This window comes from Balearica regulorum, chromosome 9 (genome assembly GCF_011004875.1).
Source record: "Balearica regulorum gibbericeps isolate bBalReg1 chromosome 9, bBalReg1.pri, whole genome shotgun sequence".
NCBI lineage: Eukaryota > Metazoa > Chordata > Aves > Gruiformes > Gruidae > Balearica > Balearica regulorum.
Window position 1 is genome coordinate 1,135,353 of NC_046192.1, and position 12,128 is coordinate 1,147,480.

Below are 12,128 nucleotides of genomic sequence, written 5' to 3' on the forward strand. Positions count from 1 at the left end.
CTACAGAGAATGGGGGGGAAGCCTCCCACAGAGCGAGAAGCCTCTTAAATCAGAACAGTAACTTAAAGCCACGACAAAGAAGGCCATAGTCTCCTATATATTAAATATGTGCATCAGGAAACAGCCCACAGTAAGTCAAACACTCCAGGGCAAGGCAACAAGGGCTTGTTGCACAAGTTTTTCAAAGCCCTAAAAAGAAGCTCAACTTCCCTCTGAGATATTAACGCCATTTGTGATTAAGAATATGTCAGTGCTCAACAATTCATGCATTTGCAGCCTCATGATCACGAGGTGTAGCCAAGTGAGCGCTTCTTTGATCTGAAAGTGCAGCACCCACTTCCAGGAGGCTATCATGCACCAACAGCTGAGTAACTGAACAGCAAAGACTTCAGGTCACATGAGTTAAGAGAAAGATTTAATAAATATCCAGTAGTAATTCTAGATGTTCAATTAGGACCAAAAAGGTGCAACTTTTGGAAAATGCTTAAAAACAAAGACTATTTGAGATAGATGTAAACGCATTCCAGAACTAGGAAGATGCTTTTAAAGCACCCTTTCTGTGCCAGGACCCTGGCTGCAAAATCTACCCTAAGGCACAGAGCAAGAACAAGCTAGGATATTCAAGAAGTTTTGATAGAGCTGCAAGTTTATCTCATGATATTACGTTATTGGTATATAGCCAGGCACAATGGGGCTCTTGGCACTACTATCTTTATGTAGGAGCCTAATCTCTCCACACAATTCTGGCAAGTGTTCTATATGCCGAAGTCCTTCCCGGCTCACGGGCAGAAAAAGCACCTAGGCGATTTTTACCAACTTCTAAAAGGCCATCTGCAAAACTGCATTTTAAAGCTTAGTTTACCATCACTCATCGGTCACATGAATCATTGTGACACTGACGCGAGAAAAATCTCCGCAAAGTTTTGCAATGACATTAACATTGTGGCAATTGCTGGGGCGCTCGTAACAACTGCAGAGCATCATGCTCTACATTCACTAGGTGGTAGTAGATCGGAAAAGAGTCACTCCACACCTCAAATTACTTACCAGAGATGAAAAGCAGCAATTACCTGGATATTGGAGTGGGTTACCCAATTAGCTGGATGGCTTTCAAGAATAACATTTTAAGTCACACCTCCTAGAATCTCAAAATAGCAAAACGCAGCATTAGAAGTTGAAGACTTTAGATTCTAGCATGGCCACTGAAATCTGTTTCTTCAGACAGAAGACAAAGCAGAAACTTAAAAGGTCTCAAAATTGAAATAAGTCATTCCAGAGCCCTTTCATAGCCTACTATTGGCAGTAGTACACAGCAACTTCTTTCAGCACTCCTATCAGGAGCAGCTCCACAAACACCACAGCTAGGAAGTCTAAGGCTTCTGATAAACATGTTTCCTGACAACAATATTTAAAAAGATGTTTTACCTGAAGCTGTTCTCAGCTTTGGACCATTTGTAACATCTTGCTCCCCTGCAAACTTCCTTCTGCCTCATACTGCAAGTTAATATTCCCCAGCATCAGAACACTTAACCCATTTTCTGTAGAAAATGGTTACCTGTTTTCACAAAGCTTGTATTACCCTTATTATTTTTCGTACTTGTAGGCTTTGACAAATAGACCGTGACAAAGTCCACAAGCTCAAGTTATTGAAGGGTGAAAAGCATAAAGGCAGGCACAACGGTCATAGGTTCTGTGCCCGTAGGAACCAAGAGTGTAGTACTAGGACTGCCCTAAATGTTCAGCTTTGGGTAAGAAACACTCCTAGTATCAACGCATCCTTTTTAATTACTGCTGCTTCTGCAGAGCAATTCCTTAGGTAAAATTTCTCCCAAAGCAGAACTCAATCCCAGTTCAAAGAGAACACATGCCTGAATACTGCTTTAACTCTTCTACGCAAGTCTTTGGGATTTGGAAGAAAAATCAATGCTCGAAGACTATCCCGAGTTCACATCTGTCGTATGTGACATTTTTAATGCTGCTAGCAGACATTGTCAGAACTTTGCTTCAACAGAAGGACTAACTGCTCAAGGAACGCAAACACTCATGAGCCAATCTGCTTTTTCATAGATAGAAGGGGAAATACGTACACAAAAATATTTACTCTCAGACAGTGACAAGTCACCACGGAAGCCAGTAGCGTATCTGATGGCTTTCAGCCTACCACAGAAGCAAAGGAAAAGCACCTCGTGTAGCCGCTCTATTGCACTGGCAAGTCTAGACAGCCACAGAGGCAGTTCAGGTAATGGCTATACTTCCACGCATCAACGTCTATCTGCTTTAGAAGGCAACCACGCATCCTACAGGATTCAAATCTTCCGTATATTAAGATACACCAACGACAACGTAAGGACACTATGCTTAGTCTTGTAAAAATCCCACTAGAGCAGAATTTCGCCTCCAATCTTACTACCAAGGCTATTTATATCGAAATGTTTGTTTCTACACCACGACCGCACAAGTTTATTTTCCAAAGCAAGGTAGTTCACGTTTTCAAATTCAAGCCTAATTTTAATATAATCTGGAAGTGATTCAATGTGACGCTGCTAAAACAGGGAACGCTGTTCTGGTTTCCCTACATTATGAATGCACACGTGGTTTTAAACCACAGAAAAGGGCAGAGAGAAGTATGATTGGGGATAGTGCCATTTCCCTACATAACAACAATACTGGAATCCAAGTAGCAGCAGCAAATAGCAACAAGAGGCTCTTTAGTAGTGATTTTAACTGTAAGTAAGTGAAGGGGCACTGTAGATTATCATTATTTTTTTTTCCCCCTGCAGAAGCATATGGAATAGCAAATCTTTAAGTTAAGAAGTACAATACTTTGGACATCAACCTCAGAGCTGCTATTCACTATTTTTTAAATGTCTGTTGTACTATTTTAGGTCTCAGGATTCTTTCTTAATGTACTAGGATTGAACGACAAATACAGTGCATTTTTAAGCTGGTATTCAGGTATTTGCTACTTTTCCCTAATTCTTTAAATTCAAGTATCTGCCTTTACGAAGACACTTAGGAATTTAGCTCAGACTAGAAGCAGCTCTCTAATTTTTTTGGCATAAACTTCTTTCTACAGAAACAACATCCTGTACTCTGAATTTGGGAGGTTAAATACTTCCAACAATTAACTTAAACACTGCACGTTTCAAGCATAAACTTAAGCTTGTAAATATTTTTAAAAGGCAGCACTTTTAAGAATGAACTGCCCAGAATAGTAAATTCAATGCAATTTAAAACTGGTGCCTTGGGCACAACTGCAGAAGCTCCAGGTTGCCATATACTGTATGTATGATACGAACACAAAACCCTTCGTCTTTGTTAACACACAGCTTATTACACACTTACCTCGCCTAACTGCGCCTATTGCGCTTTCCCCTGCTTTGCATGACTTCAGTTCTTGGGCTCTCTATTCCGACACACTAAATCACAGAATCATCAAATCATAGATGGTTTGGGTTGGAAGGGACCTTAAAGCCACAGGCAGGGACACCCTCCACTAGCCCAGGTTGCCCAAAGCCCCATCCAACCTGCCCTTCAACACTGCCAGGGAGCCAGGGGCAGCCACAGCTTCTCTGGGCACCCTCTGCCAGGGCCTCACCACCCTCACAGGGAAGAATTTCTGCCTCCCATCCCATCTCCATCTCCCCTCCTGCAGCTTCAGGCCATTCCCCTTGGCCTGTCCCTCCCTGCCCTTGTCACCAGCCCCTCTCCAGCTTTCCTGGAGCCCCTGCAGGGACTGGAAGGGGCTCTAAGGTCTCCCCGCAGCCTTGTCTTCTCCAGGCTGAACCACCCCAACTCTCTCAGCCTGAGGTCTCCATAGCAGAGGTGCTCCAGCCCTCGCATCATCTCCGTGGCCTCCTCTGGACTCTCTCCAACAGCTCCGTGTCCTTCTTGTGCTGGGGACCCCCGAGCTGGATGCAGCACTGCAGGGGGGTCTCACCAGAGCAGAGTTAGAGGGGCAGAATCCCCTCCCTCGACCTACTGGTCACGCTGCTGGGGATGCAGCCCAGGACTTGGCTGGCTTCCTGGGCTGCAAGTGCACATCACCCAGGTCATGTGGAGCTTTTCATCAGTCAACATCCCCAAATCCTTCTCCTCAGGGCTGCTCTCAATAAGTGTCCTGAAGAAGCCCTAAAGGGTCACTGGCTTGCACTTGGCTAGATGGCAAGCAGGCCAAACCAGACATCATGTGAACAAAGGTCTGCAAGCTATGGGCAGTTAAGTCACACTTGTTTTAACATACAGCATTTAACATCTAATGGGTTTCCTCCTATCCACAACACAACCTCGCACTGCAGTCCGGTTTGGACTAGACTAGAAAAAAGTCTTGTGTCCTACAAATACTCAGAAGGTAGCTGCAGTCCTCAGCTGCACCAGCTGAATTCATGGCAAGGTTCTTCTCCACAGCTTCCATTACAGCACCATAATCCATATTGTATCTGTGGGTGCACTTTGAGCATTCCTCCTTTTAAAAAGCATAATATTGGAGGTAGCCAAGAGTGGTGGGAGTCCTTTAGTTACCTATGATGATATGACCAAAACTCAAAGCTTTGTTAAAGTGATGAAGTCTTGAGAGTTAATCTTCACTCATGCCATGACTTTTGTTTCCAGTGCCTTTCATGGGTGGTTTGTTTTCAAACATTCCTTCCTTGTACATAAGAAAAAATTTTAAGTGGTTAGAAAATGAAATGGAAGCAGTTAGGTTATCGCAAATGGCATAATCGGTTGTTTTTAACAAAAATGTACCTTGGCCAGAACGTACTAAATGAGTCAGGGCTCAGCACAACTCAAACTGGCCGTGTATGTTCCTGGAATAATACAATTCCATTTGTTCTGTAAAGAGTTTTCTCCTTCACAGGAAAAGCACCATTAAACAATATGTTCTTTAAATCAAAGGTGAAAACTGCATGTTTTCTTCCTCTTCTGACGTAAGATGATCTAAAAGATTCACAAGAAAGTCTCTTTCACACCATATAAAGGCAGAAGAGATCTGCCAGTCAGTGACAAGGGATGCAGTGCCAGCTTTGAGAAACATGCCAACTGAGACACTTCCCAAAGTTGAGAGTGATTAGAAACCTCCTATTGGAAAGGAAAGCAAAGCATTACAATCACATAAAACAATTCTACTGCAGAGCAAGAAACACAATGAAGAAAGCAAATGCCAGCTAAGTCTCTCACCTTTCTAACAAAGAACTTATTCAGGTTGTGTTGATTCATGGATTCCAATATCCCAAACATAGTACAGATTACCAGTAAGAACAAGACTGTGTTATGAGACACACATGCTGGGTCTTCAGCAGTGTCCGTTTAAAGAATGGACGAAGGCAAATTATCCACAGAAAAGTCTAAATGTGAAAGAAGCTAAAACTTTTACAACAATATACAGCGAAACTGTAAACCGCAAATAGAAAAGAACAACTGGATGGGCAACAGGAAGGATCTACAGAAAGTATGAACAAGTGACACCTTTTGCCCAGGGCTCGTGATCTTTGTACTCCCAAAGTTATTAGAGCTTCCAGAAAGCTACTTCTAATTTTGCCAACCGATACCCATTTTTTCTTTTAAGCAATCCTCTTTGGCACACAGCACTGCACATAATGGAAGAGTCAGGCATCCAGATGCACTCTAAAGCGTTAGATGATATAGCATTAAAAAAAACACATTATAAATTAACCTACTTCATGAACATGCAGGTAGAAGCTCTGTCACTACCCAGGGCATGTTACAACTTTTCTCTGAAGCACACCACAGTTAGGTGAAAGAAAAACCTCTAAGGGAGCTGGAGTGAACTTCTGGCACTCGGGGATGACTTCTGCCTTCAGACTGTATAAAAGATGTGGCATTGAGATTAAGAGAAGTGTCTCCAACTTTTCAGTCGTATCAATTTACAAGCTACAAAACAAGTAAACACTGAATTGGTTGAAAAGCACTTCAGTGACTTATTGAACGGTTCAGAAGAAAAACCTCAGACAAATTCTGTGGCGTAGGAGAAACTAGTCAAATAGCGCTAACAAGCAAACTCCAATCTATTTTTCTCCGGCACCAACGTTGCTTTATTAGGATCAAACTTGCCCTTTGAGAGCCTGACCTAACGGGTCAATCCCAGCATGAGAAAATGGAGAATACAATACATTCCTGGAAACTAGTCTCACACGCTCTCTGAATGGCCTCTTTCACTCGCAGAGTTTCTCAGGACAAAGGCAGGCAGGTCCAGGCTTTCCCAGGTTTTATGGATTACCGATTCCTTTAACAGGACATCACTTCAGAAGGGAGAACAAGTATTAAGTTCAGAAAAAAAACCCCAAGGCTTCTTGATTTCAGTTAGCACTCTACTGGTTTATTAGTAATGCTCGACATCTTACCAGAAGAGTAGAGAACACCAAAGGGAAGTGGGAAGGGCTGCTGCAGTTACTGCCAAATCAGCCAACTATCTTTGCTTTTTGATCCTTTTGGGAGAAGAATCAACCCCAGGGAGTGGTAAGAAGACAGGAAAGAGGCAAAGCGACAAGGCTGCAAACACACTCCCCTCGGAGCGGGAAATATTCACAGATCTAACTATTGTCTGATGAGCATGTCAGCCACAACATTCATCATCTCCAGGATATGGAATGAGGAAACCGACAGCATGTTCTCCTCTGTCCACATTATTAGAAATAACCCATCTTGAAAGGTTATGGATCCTATAATACACCAACAACTGAAGGAAGGACACAAGAAGAGATCCATTACGATATGCACCTGCTCTTACATCTATGGCATGACATTTCTTCACAGGTTTTCCTGAAGAGCAGTACTTAGAAACCATTACTTAAATGGCACAATAACCCATCTTTGGCACCTTCCTCACCATAGCAGAGGTCTTCTAAAAGCCAACGTACAGGAGCTGCCCGTGGCTCAAGGAAGCCTTCCAGTCCCATGAATACTACTTGTTGTGCGCTCTCGGGCACATCTAGCAGATAATCACTTAATCCGCTAAGCTTTACTGCTCTGCTCAACGCAAACTTGCTACGATCAGTGTAGTTTGCAATGGTAACACCCAACACAAAGCCACTTGTTTGCGAGTAATCTGGTGTGACTCTGCAGGGGTGAGGGCTTGTAGCCAGTGGCACAGTAGACAACTGCACCAACTAACATCATATCCAAAGTTCCCAGGTCGAGGGAGGGGATTCTGCCCCTCTAACTCTGCTCTGGTGAGACCCCCCTGCAGTGCTGCATCCAGCTCGGGGGTCCCCAGCACAAGAAGGACACGGAGCTGTTGGAGTGAGTCCAGAGGAGGCCACGGAGATGACGCGAGGGCTGGAGCACCTCTGCTATGGAGACCTCAGGCTGAGAGAGTTGGGGTTGTTCAGCCTGGAGAAGAGAAAGCTGCGGGGAGATCTAATTGTGACTTTTCACTACATAAAAAGGGCTTATAAGAAAGAAGGAGTGAGACTTTTTATCACGGTCTGTAGTGACAGGACAAGGGGCAACAGTTTTAAACTGAAAGAGGGTAGGGTTAGATTGGACATAAGGAAAATTTATTTTTTATTTTTTTTAAAACAATGAGAGTGGTGAGGCACAGGTTGCCCAGAGAAGCTGTGGCTGCCCCATCCCTGGAAGTGTCCAAGGTCAGGTTGGATGGGGCTTTGGGCAGCCTGGGCTAGTGAAAGATGTCCCTGCCCGTGGCAGGGGGGCTGGACTAGATGGGCTTTAAAGGTCCCTTCCAACCCAAACAACTATGATTCTATAATTCTAATATGAAATTCTAGCTTGGGCACAAGTGTATTGATCATATTTGCCATGTCCAGGTGTTCTCCTTCCAAAGGGAAGGTTATTCTTCCATGCAGCACTTGCTGAAAGACTTTCAGTTCACATTTTTCAGAAGATCTGCAATGCCCCATGCTCCCGCTCCATTGTTTTCTGTCATTCGGGGTATCACTGGGCTTTATTTTACCAGAGCGTACCACTGGGTAAAAGATGACAGTTCTGGAGCAGCCCACACTTTTTTTGTGGGGATAACTTAGCTACACAAAGCCTTTTTCCCTCGTTTCTTTTCCATGACCCTGAGGCTCCTTCCTTGCCTTCAGCAACTGAGATACTTAAGTCAGTTTAATAATTCTCATACCCATCCTGCTTTTGTGGTCCTGCCCTACTCCTGTGTTTGTGCCAAAACAGCAGTGTGTGTGTGGTCACAGAAAGAACGAGATCAAGGAAAAAGTCTGGTTAAGAGAGAATTTTTGCAGGTTGTTTTTTTCCCTGAGCAGAGCAAATTCCCAACTTATTACATGACCCAGCTGCACACGCAGCTATCACAGCCAGGGTATGAAGATGAAGCTGCTTAATATTAGCACCACAAATGAACCGCTGTTAGAAGTGGGCATGTTTATAGTTATTTTCCTAGCAACGGTTCTGCTGCCCAAACCAGTATTATTTCACAGACACGTATCAGCAAAATCTATTATAAACTTTGTCCATATAGATACTTTTTAAAGCTGAGAAATTCTCTACAGAGAACAATTATGCGAATACCATTACTCCCTCAAGACCACGCTCCGGTTCACTGCAGCCAGCAAATCTTTCCCTGCGAAGGGAAGGGCTAGAGAAATCAAGTTGCATATTGTGTCAAAGATACAAGTCAGTGCAAGGGAAAAACACGGCTTTGAGAGTGGATTGGAAGGCCCATTTTGGTAAAGCAAATAGATTAAGGGGTGATGGGAGGCAGCTAAATTAAGATCTGTTCTCACAAATGTTGTCTTGTCATTTAATCCAATGCCATAAAGAGTAAACGTGCTTGAGTAGTGCTGTACAGATGTCAAACTGCCTAGCTCACAACAATTTTGGGGCTCATGGTGTTTGTTGGCTCTGAATCAGGGTAGAGAACCACCAAATAACACAGCAAAGGGGATTGCAGGTCAAGGTAATGCTGGTGAATGATGCCCCAAGTCAGATGGCCTCATCATACAGAGAAGAGCACCACATCCACGTGATACGGGATAAGTCTTTTGGAAACTATACTGAACAAAATGACAGAACTGTTTGACAAGGAGGAGCAACATAAGAGAGCAGAATTCAGGAAAAGTTGCCAAAATACTGGAAAGTAGCATATTTTTGTGTTTGGTGGTTTGGTTTTTTTCAATTGAGGACATTCCTTTGCTTCTTGCTAGTAATCACAAAAAAAAAAAATACTTGCCCTTATATAAAGGACCAATACTTTTGGTAAGGCAGTGACTGCTGCAGCAGAGACAGTTCTAACTACTACCACCATGCTAAATGGTAGCTACCAACATCTTCCAAATGGGCAGCATATCTACTTTTCAGAAGTCCTCTCTGGACACAACAGGGAGGAAAAGCATGACAGAATGAAAGCGTACCATCCCAGAGGCACTCCTGAAGAAATAATGGAAGTATCTAGCGACTACGAGAGTAACTGTCAGTCTGAACCTGGATATGCCCACAAGGATGTGCAAGAGTCGATGCTGAGACAGATTTACTCACAGGTTGCCCTCCTGCCGCCTACAAAGCACTACTTGGCTGTCGGTACACCCATCCCACCTTACAGCTCAGGCTTACCAGGCTGATTAGGAGGTAAGAATTTATTAAGCGGGAAAGGAGGTTACTTTCACATTGTTTGTGTTGACTGCTCCCTCACCAAGTGGCTTTCCACCTAAACTTTTTTTTAATTATTATTATCATCACAAGAACACCATATTCTTGGTATGTGTGAGAAACATACCAAGAATAATAGATTGCTTTCTTTAAGCAGCATATTTATCTTTCAAACACCTCAGAATAAATGGGTACCAGAAAGATACAACAACAAAATAAGGCACCTTCACCAATTTCCACCTTCCTCTTTAAAATTAGTATCTTTTAAAACTACTAGCCAGGCAAAAAAAATTTAAAACAAGATGAAATTCTGATAGAAGCCTTTTATTTTTTTAAAGAAGTTGGGAAATGAAAAGAGGCAATAATACCCCCAACTGAAATGCCAAAAATAACTGGTAAAGTAACTACTGTACAGGGAACTCAAACCTGTTGTGAGCTACTACAGAAGTCTTACAATGACAAATGTAGAGGAAGGGACATATGTAGGATATAAGTAATACGGTTTTCATCCATGCTTACCTTGTTATTTCTTAAGCCTACCTATCGCTATTTAAATCACTCCAACAATGTATTTCCTGAACAAAGATGCTGTATTTGTATAAATGAAGCTCCAAATGATAAATCTCATGCTTCAGTAGCAAAGTCACAGACACTATGCCCCATCTTTTGTACAGCCACACGTTTATAAATGATTTTAAGATGCACTACAGGTGCTTTTTTCAGCAATTTGCAGGGGAAAAGGCTGTGGATGGAAAGAGTAATGACATGCTAGGGGAAAACAACAAATAGGGTTTTTACTTAGAAGAATAATAAGCAGAAGTATTCAAGACGCAGTAACTGAAGGCACTGGTGGAAAACACACGCATTTTTCTTCCATATAAGATTTCTGTTCTCTCTGGCTGAAGGCAGCACCCAAATTGCTTTTGCTTTTTAAGCAGTAGCCATTTGAATATTTTGGGGAGGAGGGGGTTGGTTTTAAAGACAGATTTGATACACTCAGCACACACCACAATCCAAACAACTGGACACAAACGCACTCCTTTATGTAAACGTACCTTTAACAGTTTTGACAAAAACTTGTTTTTCTTTACTAGGGTCTTTCTCTTCTATTAGAATCCCATGGAAAATGCGCCCAAACGTGCCTATGAAGAGAACATACAATTAGTAAGTATTACATGGTTAAAACACACTGGTAACGTTAATAGAATTTAATAGCTATTACAAAAATAACGTATCAGCCACAGCAGAAAGTTAGGAACAGCAGTTATGGTGTAAGTCTTGAATGCTCTATCAAGTCAACCAAACTACTGACAATATTTAACACAACCATCTCTCCTGCAGGAGGTGGGATCAGAACTATATGCAGTAAATGCCAAAAGTTTTAGATAACTAAAACTTAGGGGGAGAATAGCAACAGAATCCAGTTACATTAAGTATCAGTACCGATGACTGGTTTAATTGCGGCAGTTCCACCTTTGTCAACTGTGTGCGCTAAAGCCTCCAGCTCTGTCCTTTTCCCATCCAGTCAGTCTGGAATTCTCCATTTCTCAAAGACTGTATTTTCAAGGTGTTGGGTTTGTTTGGAGTTTTTTTTCAGTCTCTCCAACATTTTTCCATTCACAAAATTTTAATATAACTAGTGAAGTAAGAGGAGCTAACTGAACAGCTGTAGTAAGAACAATTGCAGCATCGTGACACACAGAGAATTAATGTTTTATACAACTCAGGTTGGCGATGCTTCTCTGTCGATGCAGCCTATTGATACGTTACATCCCTTTACCACTGATCTGTCCTGCCTGATTAGGTTGAAATATCTTCGGCAGGGATTGCCTTAGCCAGGTTGTACATCTTCTGGCACGAAGCACGGGTCTCATTCGGTTTCTAAATACTTAACAGGGACAGTGCAACATTTCTACTGTCTGCCCTGGGACTGCAAGTAAATCCTGCAAGACAGGGGTCTTCAAATTCTAATCTCCCTAAGGAGCAGTTTAACTAAGGACACAAGGCAACCAGAAATATACAGCATGAATTATTTAAACTAAATCTCTCCTATCTTGATTCTTGATGACGTCAAGAAAGCAACTTAAATACGTATTTCCAATATACAGATATATTTAGAAGTCAAACAGAAGATAGCACCTTGTACTGAAGTTTGTTATGGTATCAATATATTTTTAAATGCTGGAAATAAAGAGAATGGGGAAGCGCGTAAAAGCAGTTATGACTAGAAAATAATTTTCACGCAATCCAATATGTAGACATAGTAAGACTTCAATGCAGCATGCCTGTATGGTCCACGGTGTGGGCTTTTGGTGTTTGGGGTTTTTTAATGGTACCCTGAAAGACTTGTATCTTAGTAGGAATTGTGTGTCACCGGTGTTCTGCAACATTTAAATACAAAACCGCGAATGCATTATTTCTGCCTCACTCTCCTCTGGGCTTTTTGCAGATTAGGCTGTTTATATTCCAGACTAGACATCGAAGTCATTTCTCTACTTCACCAGCAAATGGTAAAGGGCCACTTACCGTTAACATCTGCTCTC

The 12,128-nt window shown here is 42.3% G+C and overlaps 1 protein-coding gene across 2 annotated transcripts in view; it reads right to left on the minus strand.

Annotated features, from left to right (window-relative positions):
- The window catches only part of RYK (receptor like tyrosine kinase), a 62,018-nt gene that overhangs the window by 16,707 nt on the left and 33,183 nt on the right, over window positions 1–12,128 (minus strand). For both annotated transcript variants that reach the window (XM_075760710.1, XM_075760711.1), the window contains exon 9: window positions 10,641–10,727. In XM_075760710.1, the coding sequence (XP_075616825.1) occupies window positions 10,641–10,727 (87 nt within the window). The remainder of the gene's footprint in view (window positions 1–10,640; window positions 10,728–12,128) is intronic.